Below are 25776 nucleotides of genomic sequence, written 5' to 3' on the forward strand. Positions count from 1 at the left end.
TACATTGTTATCAGATCAAAGTCTACCCTATTTGCTCTTCCTGTAATTTCATACAAGCAGCATTGATCCAGTTTCTGTATGGTGCCTTCATATCAAGGTTTATCCTATTCATTTACTGTGTGGTCTAAGGTTCTTGCTACCTATGGGTCAGTGATTCTCCCACAATTTCCCAGGTTGTTTTATCCACCAGGTATACTGTCCCCCATGTATAGCCTGTATATTTACTGAACAATGGCTACCACTTTGCCATCACATTAATTGTCAACAGATTAAAGTCTACCCTATTCAATCTTATTATAATTTCATGTAAGCTGCATGGATCCGTATTTCTGTTTGCATGATCTGCATACAGAACAAAGTTTGCCTTGTGTAAACAGCACAGACCATGCCCTTTGTTTGCATACTGAACAAACAGATCAAGGTCTACCCTGTTTGTTCTTCCTATAACTTCAAGCAAATTGCATAGACCCTGCTCAGCAAGAATATTAAATGATAGCATACCTAGGTTTAAGGTTTTTGGTAATTAAATATGCATTTTATATGAGTAAATATGGTATTTTAACTATTCAGTGTTATCTTTATTGTAGAAATTGGAATATATAGATCGTCTAAAGAGTGCAGGAGCTGAATTATACCGTCTTAGCCATCCTACCTGACCATAGAAGTACTCACAAATAGATCAAGTTACATGGAGCCATGAAAATCTGTTTTTATGGTATTGCTACTATTTTAAGTATTTTTTGTGAAGGGACATTCATTATGTATAAATTATGATATATGTTATACAGGTATTTTATGCATATTTGAAATAGTACTACTTGATTCGGGGAAGTGCACTCACTTAAATAGAACTACAAAATCAAATGCACCTGGAATTGGTTTGGGTCAGTAAGCCATATGATGCATTAGAAAAGGCATGATTAATTTTTTGGTGAATGACACTTGCTCAAATTATTGTATATTTTACATCAAGTGTTGTGTCGTCAAGTCTAGCATGATTAGGTACTTTAATGTAGTTAAAATGTACAAGTTTGTGACATCAGCCTTACTCAATGGAATTACTGCCTCAGGCTTACCATGTTGAAAAAATAAACACCTTTTATAGATATTCATTGTGCAATTTATGTACTGTACAATTGATTGTATAAGAATTAACAGTGATGTTACATGGTTTGCTGTGAACAAGTATTTGGAAGAGTGTTCATGGAAAGATTTTGAACTTTGAGACTCAAACTTTTCATGTTTCCCATCACATATTTGGATACAGTAAAGCAAATATGGCCCCTATATTTTTGTAAAAGTAATTTCATACTATCCCATTTGTTTGCACCCCCTACTGATTTTTAAAAAAATGGCATAATGATATAAAATTGCACAAAACTTAAGTCATTTCATTCATCAGTTCGACAGGAGTTTCTTTAGCAATACCGTTGCCATGTTTGCATGGGTGAGTCTGAGTTTTCAAAAACAGATATGACGTATTTCACCATCTTTAATACTCTCAATAATTCTGTACAACTTGGAAGTAAGTCTCTCTCAACACATTTACACAAGAGATTTTTTTTTCAGTTTCTTTTATAAATGTTAAAACTAGACATTTAAAATATTTGATGCAGGCAACACATAATTACTGAATAGACTAATCTAGAAACCAGAAAAGGATAATGAGTACTGTGTCTGCTCATTTACTGAGAGTTTCTTTTCAGTTTTGAAACATGTAAAGTCGACAGCGTTAAGGGCATCCTGGCAACACTCAGGTTAGAAATTATAAATTGAATAAAATGACTAAGTTTTGCACAAGTTTTATATCCATGATGCTTTTCATTATTAAAATCATTAGGGGGTACAAGCAAATGGGAGAGTGTATGAATACTTTTGTACCAGTAAATTTTTTAGTGCTCAAAAGAGAAATTTCATTAAGGATTAAATAGTTTACCCTTCTCCAATGTTTATAAAAAATTGTTTAAAGTTCTAAGGCTTAGTATAGAGGGATATTTTACTGTGCACATTATTTGTTTAAAGTAAGTTTGTAATATAAATATTGTTATATACTTAGTCCACCTCTTTCTGTGCTGACAGAATTTATCATAACTCTCAGAACACAATCACACAATAATTATATTAATGCCAGTTAGTATAAAGATTTTATGAAGATTGGGCAAAAATTTATACATTGAATCATGGTTTGAATTTGATATGTAGAGCTGAATAACAAAGTAAGTTTAATTCCTTTCTGGTATTTCTGGAATAGTCTGGCTTTAAAACAATAATGATTTTGTGGCTTTAAAACAATAATGATTTTCATACAATATTACAGTCTTTTTATAGTTAGAATTATGGTATAATATAACAATTTAGTTTTAAGTCAGAGATGAATTATAAGCATAGAATAATACATATTACCTGTTTATATGATATTGTGTCTTTTATCTCTATATGTCACCTCTAATTACCTGTGTATATAATATGGAAATTGATGCCTTTATATATCACCTGGAATGACTATATGTAGTAGTACAATTAATATATATTTTGACAAATTTTACCATAATATTTAAATAAAGCTTCTTACATGTCTGTTCTTTATCTTTTCGTTGCTCATTCAGATTGTGAGTAGTCTTTCATCTTATACAATTGAAACGTTTTGGAATATTTTTAGTTCGCTGCATGGCCTGATGCTTGCGGTTTGCTTTAGACTTACAATTGATTTCATTTTCCTCAATCTCATTGACCAAATTATTCAATTTTAAATCATATCAACCAGATTATTCAAATGTTAACATTGTGGCTCTCTGATTTAGTCTGTTAAGAAATATTTCCAAATTATGCTCTTTAGCAATATTTTTTTAAATATCTTTTGATTGACCTTTGCAGTATGGCTACCAGCATTAGTTTACATTTCTTTGTTTTATTGCCAATTAGAGAGCTACATGGTGTAGCTGGGTAGAAGTAATCACATAATATTTCTTTATGAAGGTCAGGTACCGTAATGATGGTACATCTTCGGACAGGACAAATAATTATTACTTTTTGTGTCTTATATGCATGTAAAGGATATAACATTTTTAGTGCCCCACCTCTTGTAGGCACAAACACTGTCAAGACAAATTGGTACACTTTCCGTACATTATATGACAGTAACCAGCTCTTGTTAAATTACCATGGTATTAAACTTATATAAACATCCATGATTCTTTTATGCTATATATTTTGCTTGTGCATATTTAATGATTTCTCTAACATGAAATAAAATAAAGACTTCATAAATCATGGGCTGCGTAGAGTTGACCAGGTGACTGTATTTAAGTATACAGTACTTGTACAGTGAATATCATTCTTAGCATTGTAGATGTCCTTGTTTATTATGAGCAGTATTGATTTAGAATTTGCTTTCTCATTCTTCAAAAATCACATTTTACCTACATGTTCATTACTGCTTTATTACTTTTCACACACACTATGACACTCGATTTACTGATTTTTAGTGATACATTTGATTCTAAACATTGATATAATTTATATGAAAAGACAAAAAGACATCTTTTAATGAATATTTATAAATATATTGACACAAGCTGTATATATTCACATAACTCACATTTTCATTGATGGATGACCTTAGTTATTGGTTAAAATTCTGATATGAACCAACTAAATCATGATCAATTCATTTTAGTTTTGTATTTTCGTTCTGCTTTTGATTTTGGCATGCTGGTTGTTTCAGCAGCTCCTGTTCATTATAATTGGTGGATTTGTCTTGTTTTCTGACCGATATCCAGGTCTTTTGATTGTTTAAACCCTGAAACTAGCTTGGATAAAGAGGAAATGTCATCTGAAAGTAGTGTCAATACTGCTTTGTTGTACAACTGTAGTCTTATGGACTTTTACTAAATATTATCATGATTACCTGTGCTAGTCGTTTTGTACCCGACGTGCTTGTCGTTTCATACCCAATGTGGTGGTCGTTTCATACCCATTAATTTACAAGATCAAATATACAGTATTGTCATATTTACCGCTCCCTCTCTATACCTAATCTTTTTCCTACCTTACAAATTGCATGAGCAAAGCATATCCGGTCAAAAAGTAGATCAAAAACAAATAATTACAGTAATTGTATTGTTTTCATTGTTTAATAATATCTATATAATAAAAAGAATTAATAAAAATTCACAAATTCACATTGCCAGTAAAAAAAAAAGAAAAAAATGTTTTCCAGGTTTAAATAATTGTATAAGTTCATTCTTGTTTCTGTCATTCAAATTAACAAACACTGTCAAATTACAAATGTTGAGCCTCTCAAAGCAACTAGAAATTCTGGGATCTTTTAATAATGGGGCTGAATGAAGATAAAAACAGTGTTGCTTGATTAAGTTTCTCTTCTCCAAGGACCAATAGTGGTGTTAATTTCAATTTTTTTATCGCCTGCTTTTAAAGTTGTTGAACGTGGTATACAATATGGACTGCCAATTCGTTTTTTGGTAAACTGCCAGATTACCTTACTTGTGCAAAGTTTCAGATACTTTCACTGATCATAATAAACTAACAAGTTCGTGGCATAATTGAAATTCTCTCAGTTTTCAATTAAGTATAAATATTAATATTTTTTTATGTCAAGTGAAAAGTTGTTTTCATCATTTGGCTGAATCTGTTTTATTTTGTTATCCTCCTAAATATAATGCACTTAAATAATCGTGCATGGAGAGAGAGGATGATTTAACTTGGCACCGCATTTTACAGATATTTACTTCTGTGTTTTAAAACTGATTTATTTAATTATTTAAATAATCGAAGATATGTATGTATGCTTTGATTCTGACAGTAGTGAAATGTCCAAATTATAGCACCCCGTGTAATATGGCATATATTTTTTCCAAAAAAGAACAGTAAAAATTACAATCCAATGAATGACTGAAGGAGACGTCTCAGTAAGACGAAAGATTAGCTCAGACAGGTTTCTTTAAAGAACAAGCGATTAACAATATTATTCCAAATTGTACATTCCAGAGTTTTATTACATACGTGAAGACAACATAATTGCTATATGCATTTCTGTTTTCAGATTTAAGAATCATTGTATAGTAATGCATTTAATTTGCCTTGTCAGTCAGTTGTCAAGCCATATATACTGCAACATTTCAGTAATTTTGAGGAGGAGATAACGTAGCTCTGGTACTCTTCCAACATGGAGAATATTCTCGCCTGCATGTTTTGTTATGTTTCTTTTATGGTATATTCTCAGCTTTCTTACTGATACCAGCTGAATCTGTCTTACAACTGAAGTGGGTCATAGTATAAGAGGCTAACTAGCACATAGAAAGGAAGACTGGCTTTGTCGGATTTTGCGTTGATCCTACAATGCCATCCCTCTATATCGTTGTGGTTTGAACAGATTTTCTGAACACAGACAATGATTCAACCGGGAATTTGGTGTTCATAATCCAGGTAGACTACACACAGTGAACCCAACTGTATAACGGGAATCTTCATGGACTGTTCCTTAAGATGGGCAAAGACACTGGCTATATTTTCTGCAGGCAAAAATGGTAGCACTATCACCTGAAAAAGAAACTCATAATAAAAACAACTTGTTAATAAGAATACACATTAATAGTTTTTTAAAAAAGGAGAAAACCGTAAACTTGGGAGATAATACAATGAAAAATTACCAAATCAATGACAAAGATATCATTCAAAATACAATTAGCAAATTCATTAGACTGCTGGTATTAATTATTACCTTCCTGCAAAACTAATGAACACTCTTTTCTTGAATGTAAATTGTTCTCATCCACAATTCCTGCAGTTTTTGCCACATGTCTTTCCCCAGGTGAAATGCACAGCCATGGATAGGCGCTCCTGGATACACTCGCCGGAAAGCTAGCCAGATACCTAAATAAATAAAAAAACAATGTGATGATTATGAATTTTGTCCATTTGTTAAGTAATATAAATATATAAATAAATGTTAGCAACTATGTTTTAATTTAAAGGCAAAACGATATAATACCAAAAGCTAACACGAACAGAGGGTATATGAACATATAAAATGGCTACAGCTAGCTAGAATCAAAAAATATAGTTTTTCGGTTAAAATACACAATATAAAAATCTATTGGCTAATAATTGGAGGAGAACAAAAAATATGTTATATTAATATTATGAGACTAGCAACAACAACTAAAACCACCACTACTACTACTGCTACTGCTGTACTAACCTGCTTCAAAGTCTACAACAATCTCTTTGAGAGCAGGAGGAGACTGGAGAAGACTTTTCAACGCTTGGAATATGTAACTGCAAACAAAGAAGAATACTGTGGTTAGTTACTTTATTATGCAACATTACAACATGAAATAATAATAATAATAATAATACTTATGTTCAACACAGTAACAATTTTACCATCGTCTCCATTAAATGATGATATGCAGGAATGCTTTGGAAAACATTATATATAAAAAATTGTAAGAAACATAATGATTGACTTTATGTACAATTTGCTTGTAAATAAATTGTTATAAAATGAGAACAAAAAATAATATTTACCTTCTTATAATCCCTTTTTCTACGTCCTAAGATAAAAGTGAATGCCTGTGGTAGCTGCTTGTATCATGCTCATCATTCTTGACAAAGGCATGCACGGAAAACAACTCCTTAAACTGGACCCTGATTATTTTGAAGGTTGCATCTACCTACCAGACCTTGACTCTTCCCAAAACTTCGAGTTGTTTGTCAGTGCCAATAAAATGTGATGTTTACTGCCAACATGAATGTCCTTTCGAAGAAACTTGTCTGGAAACTGTGATTCATCCAACTGAAAGAAATAAAACAAGAAAATAATAAATATTGAAGGGCCTGGTAAAGCAAAAAATTAATATGTAATGACTTGTGCTACTTACAACAAATTCTATGTCATGCTGCTCATTTGGCCACATTTTCTGGTGGGTCCTATTGGCAGCTCTAATTAACAAAGGCTGGTTCAGGTAGAAATTGACAATCCTTTGGCACTAATTCCTGTATTACTCTGTCGATAATTGTAGCAGCTGATGCACATATGGGTGATGTCCTCTCTCGTAACAATCCCCACATTGTATTATGGTGGCTGGGCATCGCATCTTTTTAGAGGGCCATAGCACCACCAGTATGTTACGCCTGCCCTTTTACGCAACAAGAAAGATTTTTAAAACATCAAATGTGTAAATATCATGGCTACCACCAACAACACTACAATACTACTACTATGACCAATAATGATGATGACATTATGGCAATTACCAATATTACTACTAACCTAGACTGTGCATGAATATCCATCAGCCTCCACAAGTTTTGGACGCGACATCTTGGAACCAGCAAGAGCAATCTGAAAGTCTGGTTGACATACATGTTTTAGTCTGAGCTGTAACGTCAGTTCCAATATGGACCTGCATACATGTATAAAGATTAAGATTCGATTTCATGAATAAAGGTAATTTCAATCAAACATGAGGTACATTTTGGATACTGTGCAATTACGGGTCTTATATATTATGTTTTTCTCCAGAACACCAGGTAGCTAATCATAATATGTAATCTTATTAATTTCTCAACTACATACCATTTTAATTGTAAAATTTTATTGAACAGAAATTTACATTACAACGTAATAAAATTCTCAAAGATTAATATAAGAATAAACCTACTCTTCTTCTTGCTTTTCTGTGACATGGAAGAAATTGTCTGTGTTAAAGGTGCATGTCGCTTCTGTATTTTGGGATGCTGTCCAGATAAGAGAACTAACATCTGGTGGAAATCTGGAAAATAATAATTCAGTTGTTACCTAATGTGAAAATTTGTTTCTTACGTTAAGATCGATTAAATTAACATGAAATAAAACTGTATATATATATATATATATATATATATATATATATATATATATCTTACTGGACTGAAGAGTTGTCGATCGACATGTCAGAATCAATGACACTGATAATGACATCAGCATTCATTGCCTCATCTGAAAGATCACCATATGTAGGGTTGTAGACATGACCTTTCTCACATTTACAATGCTGCCACTTATGGCAAGCATTAAATTGTAAAGCATGATTACATGGTCTACCTCTATGGAAACAAAATACACAGTTGTCTATTTCTTGCTTGTATTTGCTTGTGTGTGCTGATATATGACTATTTCTTACAAAACTTTTTTTTAAAAACCAACTCAACTATTTATATGTTATGTGTGTTTTGTCAATTGTTGATTGCACAGAAACATTTAAATGTGGCTTCATTTACTCATAGAAATAGATAGAACAATATTAAAATAAACTGAGATAGAAATCAAATTAAACTGTACAATACCCGACAACAAACAATTAGGAGTGGAACATGTCAATTGTAACCAACAAAGGAGAGTAAGAGCAGGGACAATTAGTAACAATGTATGCGTCCATGAGAACTATTGAATGATATTTCTAATTTATTCTTATTTGCTTAATGATAAATTTTAATTCATTGTATATAAGTCCAATTTTGCCTTCTGATCATTATGCTAAATTATTAGTGCCTAAGTAAAACAAATTTAAATTTCTGAAGATAAAGTAAATCCCCAGTAAACAAGTGAGGTAACTATAGTACTAGTGTCAAATAATTCTTAACATGAAATTTATTAACATTTCTCCAAATCAAAATACTGCTGTAAAAAAGACCTCGTGTAATTATTTCAAAGTAAAACAAAAACAAATAATCAAACATGTGTGAAAATGAACTATGGTTGAAAGTTTCAACTTACTAGTTAACTGTGGATTTTAACAATTGATGACTTAACATTTCGATTATGCTTCCTGTTAAAGCATACAAGTTCATGTAGCATTCATATAATATTATCCATTAATTATGTTCCTATTATTATTAATATTATTATTATCCATTTATATATAGTGATTACTTCACTAATGTGCAGATTCATTGTAGCATTGATCGTTCGTGTAATTACCTTCATAATTGTGTATGCATCTATCAATCTATCTATCACAAAGTAAAAAGCAACTCATAAATAGTTTATTCTGATGAAATGTAAATTGCATATGCTATTATATTAAAACGCTTTATCTTGGCGATCAGAAGATACTCACCCTCACATGGTAATACCTTTAATGAAACGTTGAACAGCTTTAAACAGTTTGAAATACGTATGAAATATATATTTTATGATATTGGTGGTTATATTTGTACTTGAGGTATGAAATGATTATAGCAATTGGTACGAAACGATCATCACCTTGGGTATGAAAGGACCATTGTTTTTTTTTTATATGAAATGACTCATTTGGGTATGAAACGACTAGGGTAGAGAATGACCAGATATGAAAATGATTGTTAGGCACACCACCACCACAAATGATGGACAGAGCATGAAAATAAGGAACATAAGTATGTTAGTGTGAATAAACATAATAAATTCTCTCAACACATCATTAAATACTAGTAATGCATATTGATAATAAATATTTATGTATAAGACCCAGTACCCATCTATTTACAATATATACAAATATACAAAATTCATGTCCAGGAAAGATCTTGAAGTTTCCGTGATCATTGATTCCATCTGTAGAAACAGTGAATGGGCAATTCCGCATTATTTCAGCTAATTTTAATGTAGTATTGGCTGCTATTTCTTTAACAATAGCCGTTCCTTTTGATCTACCACACACTGAAATTGTTCAGGAATGTCTGACTCATTAAACACAATTTTTAAAGCCTTTGAAAATGTATCAAGTGCGCTCATAGACAGATTGAGTTCAGTAATAATATCCACTAATATAACTTCATCTTTAATTACATAAGACTTAGGCAAAGAAGATGAAGTTGCACAAGGTCCAGCCGATAATGAAAAAATCCAACAATTGAACTTCTTTTTCAAGGTCAGAATGCATTTTTCCTGAAATGTGTTTGCGTATATCGAATATTACTCCAGACATTATTAAAAATTCAAAATTACAAATGTTGCAAGAAGCATTTGAGGCTTCATTTTTTCCTGGCTTTTTAAATTCATACTCCTCAGTGTATTCTTTACGAAAACATTTTGAGCATTTTTTTTTTAACTTCTTAATTACTTTCATCAATATCCAATTGCTTTATAGAAGCCGTTAATTTTTTTCCAGAATCAAAATCTACTCATTGTAAACAGAATGTAAAAGAATCTGTGAATGTAGATTTTTGTATTAGAACCACCTCAGACCACATGTTCGCAATGGCTGTTTTAAACCATCGTGCATGAACAGATCTGATCATTTCCTGTTCTGGTCAGTGATCTTCTTATCAAAGGTTCACCTGCATTTTTTTGAGAGGCTGGACTGTAAACAGCAGCTTTACCCAACTTGGAGCTTGTTTATGGTGTAGGAATATATACATGCTGATATTTAATATAATTCCCCAAAATTATTATATATGTGCATTTTGGGGATTTTTTTTGTGTTCATTTGTATATTTATTTGTAATTTAATTTAATTTTTTTAAATAAAATAAAAAACTTATTTTTCATTTCATTCTTATATTTTTAAAGTCAATATACAAAACATATTCTAATTTCATGTATTATAATAATAATAAAGATTTTACTCAAATACTGCACTGACAGGCCATAATGCACAATTAATTTTACTATAGGTTCTCTACATTTGTTTCTCAGTTTCCATTGTGTGGCAGTCAATATAAATCATGTGTTAATCTAAAATACATTCAAAGATGACTTCATGATGAAGTTCTTGTCAAAGGTTGAACTGCTCTTTTTTGAGAGGCTGGACTGTCAACAGAGCAGCATGCAAACAGAACACAGATTTCACTTCCGGATCATCACCAAGGCCTTATTACTCACTGTGCACTGTTGCCATAATACACATGGACAACCAAACACTGAGCTTGTATTCTCAAGAATAAACAATTACATGTACCTTTAAATCCCTGCCAAAAATATATAAATCTAGCTCTTCTATCACCACCAAAATGAGAGAGGAAAAAATGTTCTAAAAATAGACTAGAACTACATTCATGGGTACTGAACCGGAACTATCAATTGTGACCTGATTCCATTTGTGGCTAGGGAATCAAAATGGCGTATACGGAAGTGCAAATTTTGTGACGTCACATGAAAACAATAGATTGAGAGAGGTAATAAGACAGGAGAAATATAAAAATTTATACTATAAAAATAAAGAAAAAAGAATTTAAGATGTTTTGCTTCGAAGACGTTTTAAACATAGAGCAATGGAAAATATTTACTATTGATACAAACTTTATGGTATATGGATGTGAAGTGTGACTGTAGCCAGATTCACATGTCGAGCTGACACATGCTATTGTAAAACTAAATTAAGAGTGGCGAGACAAGGCTAGTTTCAAAATGTTGATTATGCAATATTAAAATTTAATTAATCTGGGATTAAATTTTTTCCACCTCATTTCTATTGCAGAATACAGAAATGAAAAAATGGATATAAAAATAGAAATGACCACTGAACAAAGAACCTTACATCCACATCGCTATTATATAGATCATGGACTCAAAGGCAGACCGAACATGTAATGGGCCAAATACATATTGGGCCAAGCTCATTATGTGGACCAAGTACGTGTTGAGCCGAGTCTGTTATGGGCCGCTTTGGGTAAGATTAGTTCATTATGCGCCCACTCTGCTATGGGCAGAGTGGTCCCGCAAATTGACTACTGCATTGGCCTGTGCTCTCTGCTTGGTCAATCTGGTTTTCTTCAAGTTGCTGCAACATTTACAGATTTATGGCAGGTATTGATATCCTCAAATACTTCAATAACATCCATGCATCAGAGAACTGTTTCATGATGTAGATTATCTGTACCCAGGCAAAAATAGGTAATAATATGATTGCAACATATTAGGAATCATTTGAATGTGTTAAATTAATGAGGGTATACATTCAAGTATAACCTCTTGAGCCAATCATATTTTGACATTAACATGTGTGCAGTATAGTTTACATGTTTTGAAAATAAGAGTCCCTTTATTACCATGTGTGCAGTGAAAAAGACAATGTCTAATTCTTCCATGGAACAGGATTTCTAAATTTGAATCGAGTTAATGGTAATTGAAAACTTATTTTTGCATCTACCACTGTTCTGTAATTAAAGATGGGATGTATCATGTCCGGCACAATACATCAATGTTTGTTGTAATACTGCATAATAAAGTAACTAATCACGGTCTTCTTTCTTGTTTGTATTTAGGTATTCAAAGCGTTGAAGTGACTTCTCCTCCTGCTGTCAAAGAGATTGTTGCAGACTTTGAAGCAGGTTAGTACAGTATTAATAGTAGCATAAGTAGTAGTATTGGTTTTTAGTTGTTGTTGTTGATCTCATAATATTAATATAACATATTGTTTTAATTTTTTCCAATTATTAGCTAACAGATTATATTGTGTATTTTTACCGATGAACTACTTTTCTTGATTCTAGCTAGCTGTACCACTTTATATGTTCGTATACCCTCTGTTCATGTTAGCTTTTGGCATTATTTCATTTTGCCTTTAAATTAAAACATTGTTGCAAACAATTATTTATGTATTTATATTACTTAACACACGGATGGAATTCATCATCATCACATTATTTTTTTATGTATTTAGGTATCTGGCTAGCTTTCCAGCGAGTGTATCCACAAGTGCCTATCCATGGCTGTGCATTTCACCTGGGGAAAGACAAGTGGCAAAAATTGCAGGAATTGGGATTGAGAACAATCTACATTCAAGAAAAGAGTGTTCATTAGTTTTCCAGAAGGTAGTAATTAATACTAGCACTCAAATAAATTTGTTAATAGTATTTTGAATGATATCTTTGTCATTGGTTTGGTAAATTTGCATTGTATTATCTCCCAAGTTTAAGATTACCTTATTTTCTAGATGTAAAACTAATAATATGTTATCTTAATAACAAGTTGCTTTAATTATGAGTTTCTTTTTCAGGTGTTAGTGCTACCACTTCTGCCTGCCGAAAATATAGCCAGTGTCTTTGCCCATCTTAAGGAACAGTTCATGAAGATTCCCGTTATACAGTTGGGTTCACTGTGTGTAGTCTACCTGGATTATGAACATCAAATTCCCGGTTGAATCATTGTCTGTGTTCAGAAACTCTGTTCAAACCACGATGATGTAGACGGATGGCATCGTAGGATCAACTTGAAAGCCGGCAAAGCCAATCTTCCTTTATATTTGCTAGTTAGCCTCTTATACTGTGACCCAATTCAGGTGTTACACAGATTCAGCTGGTATCCGTAGTACGAGAACTACGTTATATCATCCTCAAAGTTATTGAAATGTTGTAGCAGTATATATGGCTTGAAAACTGACTGACAAGGCAAATTAAATGCATTACATACAATGATTCTTAAATCTGAAAACAGAAATGCATATAGCAATTATGTTGTCTTCACATATGTAATAAAACTCTGGAATATACAATTCGGAATAATATTGATAGTCGCTTGTTCTTTAAAGAAACCTGTCTGAGCTAATCTTTCGTCTTACTGAGACGTATCCTTCAGTCATTCACTGGATTGTAATTTTTACTGTTCTATTCTGGAAAAAATATATGCCATATTATATGGGGTGCTGTACTTTGAACATTTCAATACTGGCAGAATCAAAGCACACATACCTATCTCCGATTATTTAAATAATTAAATAAATCAGTTTTAAAACACAGAAGTAAATATCTGCAAATTGCGGTGCCAGGTTAAATCATCCTCTCTCTCCATGCACAATTATTTATGTGCATTATATTTAGGAGGATAACAAAATAAAACAGATTCAGCCAAACAATGAAAACAACTTTTCACTTGCCAATAAAAAATATTAATATTTAGACTTAATTGAAAACTGAGAGAATGTCAATTATGCCACGACTTGTTAGTTTATTGTGATCAGTGAAAGTATAAAACTTTGCACAATTATGCTAATCTGGCAGTTTACCAGTTTACTAAAAATAAAATTCTTTTTATTATATAGATATAATGAAAACAATACAATTACTGTAATTATTTGTTTTTTATCTACTTTTTGACCGGATATGCTTTGCTCATGCAATTTGTAAGGTAGGAAAAAGATTAGGCATAGAGAGGGAGCGGTAAATATGACAATACTGTATATTTGATCTTGTAAATTAATGGGTATGAAACGATCACCACATTGGGTATGAAACAACAAGCACGTCGGGTACAAAACGACTAGCAAAGGTAATCATGATAATATTTAGTAAAAGTCCATAAGACTACAGTTGTACGACAAAGCAGTATTGACACTACTTTCAGATGACATTTCCTTTTTATCCAAGCTAGTTTCAGGGTTTAAACAAGTAACAGACCTGGATATCGGTCGGAAAACAAGACAAATCCACACATTATAATGAACAGAAGCAGCTGAAACAACCAACATGCCAAAAGCAAAAGAGGTACGAAAACACAAAACTAAAATGAACTGATCATGATTTAGTTGGTTTATATCAGAATTTTAACCGATAACTATGGTCATCCATCAATGAAAATATGAATTATGTGAAATTAGACAGCTGATGTCAATATATTTATAAACATTCATTAAAAACATGACTTTTCGTCTTTTCTTATAAATTATATCAACATTTCGAATCAATTGTATCACTAAAAATCAGTAAATTGAGTGTGTGATAGAGTGTGTGAAAAGTAAGAAAACAGTAATGACCATGTAGGTAAAATGTGATCTGAAAGAATAAGAAATCAAAATCTAAATCAATATTGCTCATAATGAACAAGGGCATCTATGATTCTAAACATGATATTCACTGTACAACTACTGTATGCTAAAATAAAGTCACCTGGTCAACTCTAAGCAGCTCATGAATTATGCAGTCTTTATTTTATTTGATGTTAGAGAAATCAGAAAATTTGCACAATCAAAATACATATCATAAAACAATCATAGAAGTTTATAACAGTTTAATAAAAATGGTAATTTAAGAAGAGCTCGTTACTTTCATGTAATGCATGGCAACTGTATCAATTTGTCTTGACAGTGTTTGTGCCTACATGAGGTGGGACACTAAAAATGTTATATCCTTTACATGCATATAATTCTTAGGACACAAAAAGTAACAATTATTTTTCCTGTCCCAAGATGTACCATGATTATGGTAGCTGACCTTCATAATATAATTTTAGAAGTCTAAAGCAAACCGCAAATATCAGGCCATGCAGCCAACTTAAAAGGTTCCAAAAAGTTTCAACTGTATAAAATGAAAGACTACTCATAATCTGAATGAGCAACAAAAAGATAACGAACAGACATGTAAGAAGCTTTATTTAAATATTATCGTAAAATTTGTCAAAATATATATTAATTTTACTACTATATATGGTCCTTCCAGGTGATATATAAAGGCATCAATATCCACATTATATATACAGGTAATTAGCGGTGACATATAGAGATAAAATAACAAGAGGTAATATGTATTATTCTGTACTTTTAATTCATTTCTGATTTAAAACTAAATTGTAATATTATACCATAAGTATACCTATAAAAAGTCTGTCATATTGCCACAAAATCATTATTGTTTTAAAGCCAGACTATTCCAGAAATACCAGAAAGAAATTAAACTTTTTTTGTTATTCAACTCTACATATCAAATTCAAACCAAGATTCAAAATATAAATTTTTGCTCAATATTCATAAAATCTTTAAACTAACTGGCATTAATATAATTATTGTGTGATTGTGTTCTGAGAGCTTATGATAAATTCTATCAGCACAGAAAGAGGTTTAATAAAAAAATAACAAACTTACTTTAAACAAATAATGTGCACAGTAAAATATCTCTATATACTAAGCCTTAGAACTTTAAACAGTTTTTTAAATAAACATTGGAGAAGGGTAAACTATTTAATCTTTAATGAAATTTCTCTTTTGAGCACTAAAAAATTTACTGGTACAAATGTATTAACACACTCTCCCATTTGTTTGTACCCCCTAATGATTTTAAAAATTAAAAGCATCATGGATATAAAACATGTGCAAAACTTAGTCATTCTGTTCTTCAATTTATAATTTCTAAACTGACTGTTGCCAGGATGTCCTTAACACTGTAAACTTTACAAGTTTTGTGGAATTTTATATCATTATGCCATATTGTTTTCAAAATCAGTAGGGGGGTACAAACAAATGGGATAGTATGCAATTACTATTACAAAAATATAGGGGTCATATTTGGTTTATTGTATCCAAATATTTGATGGGTCACATGGAAAGAGTTTGAGTCTCAAAGTTCAAAATCTTTCCATGAACACTCTTCCAAATACTTGTTCACAGCAAACCATGTAACATCCTTGTTAATTCTTAAACAATCAATTGTACAGTACATAAATTGCACAATGAATATCTATAAAAGGTGTTTATATTTTCAACATGGTAAGCCTGAAGCAGTAATTCCATTGAGTAAGGCTGATGTCACAAACTTGTACATATTAACAAAATTAAAGTACCTAATCATGCTAGACTTGATGGCACAACACTCGATGTAAAATATACAATAATCTGAGCAAGTCTTAATCACCAAATGATTAATCATGCCTTTTGGAGTGCATCATATGGCTTATTGAAACAAACCAATTCCAGGTGCATTTGATTTTGTAGTTCTATTTGAGTGAGTGCACTCCACTAATCAAGTAGTACTATTTCAAATGTGCATGAAATACCTGTATAATGCATAACATAATGTATACCCAATGATTGTGCCTTCATAATAACTACTTAAAATAGGAACAATACCATGAAAACAGATTTTCATGGCTCCAGTTTGTTGATATGCCTGTCTTGTTACTTCATAATGATTCATGCAAACATTAAAATAAGACTAGTCAGTGGATCTCTGGCACTTCAAATATGCAATGCTATTGAAATAACAACAGTGTGACTGGTGGATCGAGACAGTAATCCGTCAGGTCTTTGGTCAGGTAGGATGGCTAAGACTGTATAATATAGCTCCTGCTCTCTTTAGACGATCCCCATATTCCAATTTCTACAATCAAGATAACAGTGAATAATTAAAATACCATATTTACTCATATAAAATGCATATTTAATTACCAAAACCTTAAACCTAGATGTGCCATCATTAAATATGCTTGCCATGCATGGTCTATGCTGTTTGCATGAAGTTATAGGAAGAACAAACAGGGTAGACCTTGATCTGTTGGCACAGCATGAAGTTATAGTAAGAACAAACAGGGTAGACCTTGATCTGTTGGCACAGCATGAAGTTATAGTAAGAACAAACAGGGTAGACCTTGATCTGTTGGCACAGCATGAAGTTATAGTAAGAACAAACAGGGTAGACCTTGATCTGTTGCCACAGCACGCAAACACAGGGAAGGGTCTATGCTGTTTACACAAGGCAAACTTTGTTCTGTATACACATCATGCAAACAGAAATACGGATCTATGCAGCTTACATGAAATTATAAGAAAACTGAATAGTGTAGACTTTAATCTGTTGACAAATAATGTGAAGGCAAAGTGGTAGCCATTGTTCAGTACATGATAGGCTATACATGGGGGACAGTATGTCTGGTGGAGGAAAAACCTGGGAAAATTCTGTGGAGAATCACTCACCCAGGTAGCAAGGGTTTTGATCTTGCCCACATAAGTGCACTACAGTAGTAGAATCTCTATCAGAGTTGTGCCAAAACAAGGAAATCCAAGTCATGGAGCAACAATGATTATATTTTGCAAGACTCTGTCAACCACAAGACAAATCACATGCCAACTCCAACATTTATTATTTTTCTCACCCATTTTGTTATCTTTTTAATTGTATGAAATATGGATATAAATTCATTTTAATTTCATTAATAAATCATTTAAGTTCAGTTTAATTTTATTGTGAGTGCCCTTAATTGCAAGCTAAATGTTGTCATTTACATATGTAGCTGACGGCTGAAATCTGTCGGCATGTTCTTCTCAAGAGGAAATGACTTTGACAAGTGACTCAAGATAGCCAAGACAAGATAAAACTAACCCCAGAGCAGAAACCATTTTTTTTTACTTACCCAATCATAATACCTTATGAGAACTACTTGCCTGCCCACCTAGGTGGTGCTTGGGCAGAGTGATCTCCCCTTGGAATAGGGATTGGCAGAAAATCCCATGAATATTTCAGTTACTACTGGAACATAAGGCATGTTCTCTTGTTCTCTCTCTTTCTCTCTCTCTCTCTCTCTGGATGTAACTGCAGGGAGGCTGTAAGGGCTTATGTGTATTTTGATTAAGTATTCTCAAGGAAACATACTCTACTAAAAAAAAGTGGCTTCTTCTTTAAATATGCTACCCAATCATAATACCTTAGGAGAATAGGTAAGAGGTGGAAAGACATACATCTCATTACCCTAAAGACGTCATCTTTTGTCCCTTAAGCTATGTGAGATAGCTTATAGATAACCCAACTAGAGAAGGCTCCATCTGTCTTGAAGCGTTTTCAAAAAGGGCAAATCCCACCCCCACAAATCCAGCAGAAGTTGTGAAGCCACATCTTAGGAAGCTGTCAAGCAACCTGGAAGGTGGAAAGGTTGTTATGTATATAGGTCCTAACAGATCAATTTGATCCCTTAGGGATGAAAGATGTCTTAGATAAAAGATGAAGAATGTGGATTTCAGATCTCCATCATATAAAATGGGTAATGTCATAGAAGAGTTCCAGTCAAATGCTTGTGTCAACTGCTCTAACCTTTTGGGTCAAATGCATAATAAAGTCATCTGAGTTGGAGTTATTTCTTGATATGCAGAGTGAATAACCCACTTTATCGAGGATGAAAGGGTCTGTGCTGATATATCTTCTTGTTCTTTTTCAGGATAAAAGTAGGCATGACCTCCATCCATGCAGTGGCTCTGTCCATTTAAGATACCACTTCAAAGCTTGTACTGGGTCTTGTAGGTGGCCTTGAGCTGAAGTGTCTGGAGTAGATAGTGATTGCATTACAAAAGTCTGGTTACCCTTGGAAGGGAGCCTATTCTTGGTGATGAAAGAGAGGGCCATCATGAGTAAAACTGAACGGTCTTGTCGGTACTGCATGTAATTCAGGTCCATTGATAAGGCTTGTATTTTTCTGATTCTGCCCTCCATTGCTAATGCAATGAGGAAGCAAGTCTTATGCAAAAGGTAAGTCAAAATTACCCTAAAAGTGGTACAAAAGGTGTCTTTTTCAAACAGATTATAGTCTCACTATACATGCCTGTTTGTTTGCACCCCCTCTACTGATTTCAATAATGAAAACGTTTAATGTGATAAAAAGTGATACAAAGTGCACAGAACTAAGTCAACTTAATCATTGACTTATAATTTCTAACCTGACTGTGACCAGAATGGAACTAATACTGGCATCGCCTGCACCTTTCATGCCTGATGGACTTTCCATACTAACACAGCGCCATATTGCATAAACTATGGGCTAGTTTATTTCCATCCGACAACATGATGACATACTTCATCCTATTCAGTAAATGCTGGATAATTCCGTAAATTACCAGAATGTAGAGATTTTGGAATTATATTCCTCTGCAAACTTGAACATAGAAATTAAACTGCTTGTTAAAAAAATGTGAAATGCAAATTTGTTGTTGTCGTTCTTTTCCTTGGCTTGATTCAGCATTGTAAATATTGGAAGCAGACAACATATGTATTTAGTCATGCATACACCCCTTTGCTGAAAATGGATTTGTCCAGGAACTGGAAATGGATCTCGAGCACATCTGTCTATTATATTGAAAACTTCCATTAAGCATGAAATGCGCAGATGACAATGGTGTTAGGGTCACTCTACTCACAGTCAGGTTAGAAATTATAAATCAATGAATGAACTGACTAAGTTCCTTGCACTTTTTATCACATTATAGGTTTCCATTATTGAAATCAGTGGGTACAAACAAACGGGGATGAATAGTCAGACTATAGGTTCCACTTTAGGCACAGAGCCAATGGTTTTGGCCAAGTATAATCAAAGCTGGAGAGAAGGTCAGATAAGTCTTTGTTGTGCAAGACGTCCTCTTTTCCATGGTGAATAAAGGTGTCAGTAATTATGGAGCAGTTAGCTTTAATCATACTTGGTGCTAATTTTCTCTCTTCAAAGAGCCCAAGTACGAAATAAACCATTTGAGGTATAGATACCAGTAGAGGTATAATTGTACTTGCATATATCACTGTGTTAAAAGTTTCCATTTGCCTTTGTATGCCTTCTTGCATGAGTGATTCTATGATTGATTGTGAGAAATGTCTATTTCTGAGGGCCTGTTAAATCCAGGTGCGCAGGTTCAATAGCTTTGGATTGGGATGAAACAACTGCCTCTGTGATTGTTTGAGTAGATGAGAAAAAATCTTGATTTTCCAGGGAATTTTCATTCCGAGATTAATGAGGTTGTTGATCCACAACTTCTCCCTTCTCAGAGGTGCAATGAGGATGAGATGACACTCTGATTCTCTTCCTTTCTGTATCACCATTGGAATCACAGGAGTTTGAGGGTAAGGGTATGCAATCAGCCTATTCCAATCTATGGACAGCACATCAAATGCTCAGGCATTTGGATTGGGGACTGGTGAGACAACGGTTGGTTCTTTAGTATTTCACCTTGTCACCAACAGTTCCATCAATAGAGAGTCCCATCAGGCACTTATCTGCGTGAAAACCAATGTGATTGGGGATTTGATGACGGCACTTAAGAAAGTCCCACACCAGGATGCTAAGGTCTAGGGATTTGGTTTCACCTTGTCATTTGTAATTATACACAAGGGTATAGGTATAGGATAGAACGAGGACTCCATTTTCATATCCATATGCCTTCCACCTGAGAAAAGCTTTCAAAATGGCCTTCATCTCTATTACACTGATATGTACATGTCATTCTTTGGGAGACGATACTCCAATGGCTTTCTCAAAAAATGGTATTACATGTGTCACAAAGCATCTTCTGTATTTGCATCCATATGGACTGTGATCTCTGGAAGTTGTACATGCAGAGGTATACCCACTGTGAGCCAAGATAGGTTGCTACAATTCTGCAGATGGTACCTCATATTTGTGCAGATGGCAAGAGGTCCAAGAGGCAAACGATTGGATTCCATTGGGATAAAAGAATCATCTGTATTGGGCACATGTAAGGCAACCTAGGATGATGAGGTCTGCTGCTGCATTAAGCAGGCCTAGTAGGCGAAAGAATTCCTGTATGGATAGTTTTCCTTGAACGTAAAGAAGCCAGAACTGTCTGGATTTTCAATGCCTGTTCCTGTAGGAGACACACTATTTACGATGTGTTAAACTCCTTAACCAGACCAAGAAAAGTCTGGAATAAAATTCTGGTGAATTTATATTTCAAATGATTTCTGCCACCACTTTCTGGAGAAGGTTGTTGATTTCTTGCTGCAAGGTGATGGCTTTGAATGGTTGATGGGACTCTCTACAGAGGAGGAGCTGTGTTGAAAGTGATGCAAAGTCCCTCAGAAACCACTTGTCGAGTCCAATGATCACTAGGGCAAATCATGCCAAAAATAAACTTCTTCCTACCAGGACCTGTGGGAAGGGTGGAGTAGAGATGGTCTCAATTTTTTAGATGGAGGCTGTCTTGTACAGAAACATTGGTGCAAACAACTGCTTTCTCTGTCTTTTATCCACTTTTGGTTTGCAAAAGAAGACAAACATATTTGATTGTTATTATCAATATTCATTGTACTGTTGCAAGTGTTATAACATCATTGAATTATCTCAAGGTTTGGCTCTTCTTTCATCAAAAGAATGATTCCTCTTAACAAATGTTTTCTTGCACAGCTATCTCTGCTGTAATGATAAAAATCCCCACATATGTCTACTGTTGTTAATATCCATGGGACTTTATAAACTGTTTAAATTTGTGTATATTTAGTGTTTGCATGTGTAGTGATAACTTTAGATCCTTATGTTGACAGAGGTTTTTAAACTATTTTGAAATGTTTTAACAAAGTTTTCATATAACAGTGGAAAGAAGTTTAATGTGTGGAAGTATGTGTATCTGTCTGTTGTTAACCAAATAGTGTAGATCCTGATTTGCCAGCATGTTATACAACAGTATATCTGTCCCCTTTGTCATAAAATTCTGAGCCAAAGCTTGTGACTGACTTTCATCTAAAATTAAGCAAAGTTCAAACTGTAGCTCAGGAGTTTGATGACTTTCAGCTGGATTTGTGTTATACACCAGTAAAAAAAGTATTTGGCATTATTGGTGGCATTATTAACTATGATAGCAATGATGCCACACAGTGCTACCTTAACCTTGTTTGATTAAAATGTTTTTCTCATGGTCTCCCAAGTTTCATTTCTGCTGGCAAACCAATCCAATTTAAGCAAAACTTAGTTAATATTGTACCTCATAATTTTTCTTTGGTACTCCCATATACCCAAACATTGCACCAAACCAGGCAGCTGCTATCACTCCAGTACTGTCACTGTCTCCGGAGTGGAACATGGCCCTGTAATGACCAGATATGATGGTACATTCAAAATTAAGTTAAACTCATAGATAAACAATCTATAATGAGAAGTTAAAGTTGAATATAAACTTTCTCAAGATTAGAGGTTTTAATGCTTATTTACAAGTAAATATAAACAAAGTTGACTAAAACATTGATAGTAACCCCAAATTTTGTTTGCAAATATTACATGTAAGTGATGTGTTTATGGTTGTCTTGGCTGGTTCAGTCAAATAGTATTTCCCTGACTCTCAAAGATACACCTGACTTGGGATATGACTGATACAACTGATTTATATATATTACCACATTTAACATGATAACAACACATGACTTAATAAAGTGCACATGCCCCTCTTTGGTTGAAACTCTCATTTTACATTATGAATATACATGTATTGATCAGAGCATGCCAAATGGAAAGGGCCAAGATGTCAAAATCTGCCAAGACCAAGAGCAAGGATACAGATCCAAAGTCAAAAGCACACAACAAAGCCAGGAAAGCTAACTGCTGACAGGTTTGTGTTCTGGCCAGAAATTTCTAACATGGTTGGGAGAGTTAAGGCAACATCCTATTACAAGGGCACTTTTTGTGCCACATGGGGCCTGTGATGCCATTAGCATGATAATGCTGATATTTGTGATTTCAATATAAAAATTTACATTGTTGGCATTCATCTCAAATTATTAAGCAGAATTTATAAAGGAAAAAAAAAAACAGCTAACAGTGTGGATAGATTATTTAAATATAAAGAATCAAAATAAAAATGATGTTGTTGTTTTGGGTTTAATGTCATTTTTCAGCTCATGTGGGGCTACATATGGTGGTCAGTATAAGTGGTGAAAGCAGAATCTGGAAATCCCTGGTAACAACCACTGGCCCATGGAAAGCTACTGGCAAGATTTTTCATATACCCACACTGGCTGAGGCTGAAACTCAAATCTACACAGCCAGGTGATATGGCAGTAATTGTTAAACGTGAGCACTCAAATCTACACAGCCAGGTGATATGGCAGTAATTGTTAAATGTGAGCACTCAAATCTACATAGCCAGGTGATATGGCAGTAATTGTTAAACGTGAGCACTCAAATCTACACAGCCAGGTGATATGGCAGTGATTGTTAAACATGAGCACTCAAATCTACACAGCCAGGTGATATGGCAGTAATTGTTAAATCTACACAGCCAGGTGATATGGCAGTGATTGTTAAACGTGAGCACTCAAATCTACACAGCCAGGTGATATGGCAGTGATTGTTAAACGTGAGCACTCAAATCTACACAGCCAGGTGATATGGCAGTGATTGTTAAACATGAGCACTCAAATCTACACAGCCAGGTGATATGGCAGTAATTGTTAAATCTACACAGCCAGGTGATATGGCAGTGATTGTTAAACGTGAGCACTCAAATCTACACAGCCAGGTGATATGGCAGTGATTGTTAAACGTGAGCACTCAAATCTACACAGCCAGGTGATATGGCAGTGATTGTTAAAGGTAAGCCCTTTAGACCTCTTAGCCATCTAGGGCCCTAAGATAAAAATGAGCAAGCTGACAAACTACACTGTATATAGTGGACTGATTACTTTCTACACATTGTCACTAACTGCTAACATGTCAATAATATACATAAGAGATAGATTCACATTTAGAGACAGCAGGGAATGAAATTCTTCACCTTTCTATGTGATGATGTATCACAAATAATGATTCGTTTCATATCATTTAGTAACAAAGATATCGCATGATAGAGATTTTGATCATTTATTATCACAGTTTACCTAGGGAGAAGAAACTGCAGACAAACTAAACTATTGTAAGCATTTGTAACATTTATGTTTCAGACTGAAAAAGTTAAAACAAGTCAATTCCTCAAACATTGTCAGTAACAAGGTAAGGTAAGATTTTCAATTGCAATTTGTCTATTGTTTTTATTTTTGAAAATGTGCATTATACAGTAATTGGAATATTTAGGTTTGGATACAAGTGATTCAAGTTTGAAAAACAAGTAAAATAACCATTCTAACTAGCAAGTCATATTGAAAATAACATTACAGTGTTTAAAATGGTAATTCTGCAGTTCAAGTATGCAGGTGTACAATGAAGTGGCAAAGGGTATTACAGTAAGGGGCATAGACGCTGTTCTTTTATCTTTCTAGCTGGAACACTAAAGGTATGATATTGAATACAGATGACACTAATCCAGATGTGCCACTGCATAATACACAGACACTGATACAGAAGTGACACTACATAATACACTGACACAGAAGTGACACTACATCATACACTGACACTGATGCAGAAGTGGCACTACATAATACACTGACACTGATACAGAAGTGACACTACATAACACACTGACACTGATACAGAAGTGTCACTAAATAATACACTGACACTACATAATACACTGACACTGATACAGAAGTGACACTACATTATACACTGACACTGATATAGAAGTGCCCCTATATAATACACTGACACTGATATAGAAGTGCCATTACATAATACACTGACATGGATAATAATACACTGACACTGATATGGAAGTACCACTACATAATACACTGGCATAGATCTAAATGTAACACTGCATAATAAACTGACACTGATAAAGAAATGCCACTACATAATACACTGGCATAGATAATAATATGCTGACATTGATTTAGTTGTACTAATCCATATAAATACAATGGCAAAAATCGAGATGTGCCATTGCCTAATAAACTGACATCAATTTTTATGTGGCAATGCATAATACACTGACACATATCTAAATGTGACACTGCTTAATACACTAACATATCCAGATGTACCACTGCTTAATGCATGACACTGATATAAATGTGCCAACTGACAGATGTGGAACTGCATAATACATCTTTCACTCAGTAACTCACACATAATGGGGTCCCAAAACACAGATCACAACATAAGCAAGGGTATGTGTTCCCAAATGAATTCACCTGTGGTGTACCAGCAAAAACATTGTACCTAACATCACTGAATGTGTATGACTTATCTAGGAAAAGTAAAACATGGGAACAGTGCATAATAAATTGACAAAGATCTAGATGTCCCACTGCATATTACAATAGCATGTTACTGAATAATACACTGGCATGGATCATCATCATCTATGATATACTTGGATTACCAATGTCAACATGACCATCCATTCAGCTGGAGTAGCCAGAAATGAACTATGAGATGGCCATCATAGT

At 33.7% G+C, this 25776-nt stretch overlaps 2 protein-coding genes and 1 long non-coding RNA gene across 4 annotated transcripts in view; 2 read left to right on the forward strand and 1 right to left on the reverse strand.

The window, feature by feature from the left end:
• The window catches only part of LOC149803199 (uncharacterized), a 141185-nt gene extending 138608 nt beyond the window's left edge, over window positions 1-2577 (forward strand). The window contains exon 23 of the mRNA XM_089953903.1: window positions 588-2577. Within this exon, the coding sequence (XP_089810029.1) occupies window positions 588-656 (69 nt within the window). The 3' untranslated portion in view covers window positions 657-2577. The remainder of the gene's footprint in view (window positions 1-587) is intronic.
• LOC149803200 (uncharacterized) lies at window positions 648-13507 on the forward strand. Of its 2 annotated transcripts, none has more exons than XR_016420153.1 (4): window positions 648-715; window positions 12250-12315; window positions 12648-12798; window positions 12984-13507. It is a non-coding gene; the product is annotated as an uncharacterized LOC149803200 (long non-coding RNA). The 2 variants fall into 2 exon arrangements; XR_016420154.1 differs by lacking the exon at window positions 648-715 and adding an exon at window positions 9852-11791.
• Window positions 13508-15027: 1520 nt separating this feature from the next.
• LOC149803201 (ADP-ribosylhydrolase ARH1-like) overlaps window positions 15028-25776 on the reverse strand; it is a 60337-nt gene continuing 49588 nt past the window's right edge. Inside the window, exons 11-12 of the mRNA XM_089952820.1 lie at window positions 22437-22539; window positions 15028-17070 (exon numbers count right to left, since the gene is read on the reverse strand). Of these exons, the coding sequence (XP_089808946.1) occupies window positions 17002-17070; window positions 22437-22539 (172 nt within the window). The 3' untranslated portion in view covers window positions 15028-17001. The remainder of the gene's footprint in view (window positions 17071-22436; window positions 22540-25776) is intronic.

This window comes from Sinohyriopsis cumingii, chromosome 3 (genome assembly GCF_028554795.1).
Source record: "Sinohyriopsis cumingii isolate HCF-2022 chromosome 3, ASM2855479v2, whole genome shotgun sequence".
Lineage (NCBI taxonomy): Eukaryota > Metazoa > Mollusca > Bivalvia > Unionida > Unionidae > Sinohyriopsis > Sinohyriopsis cumingii.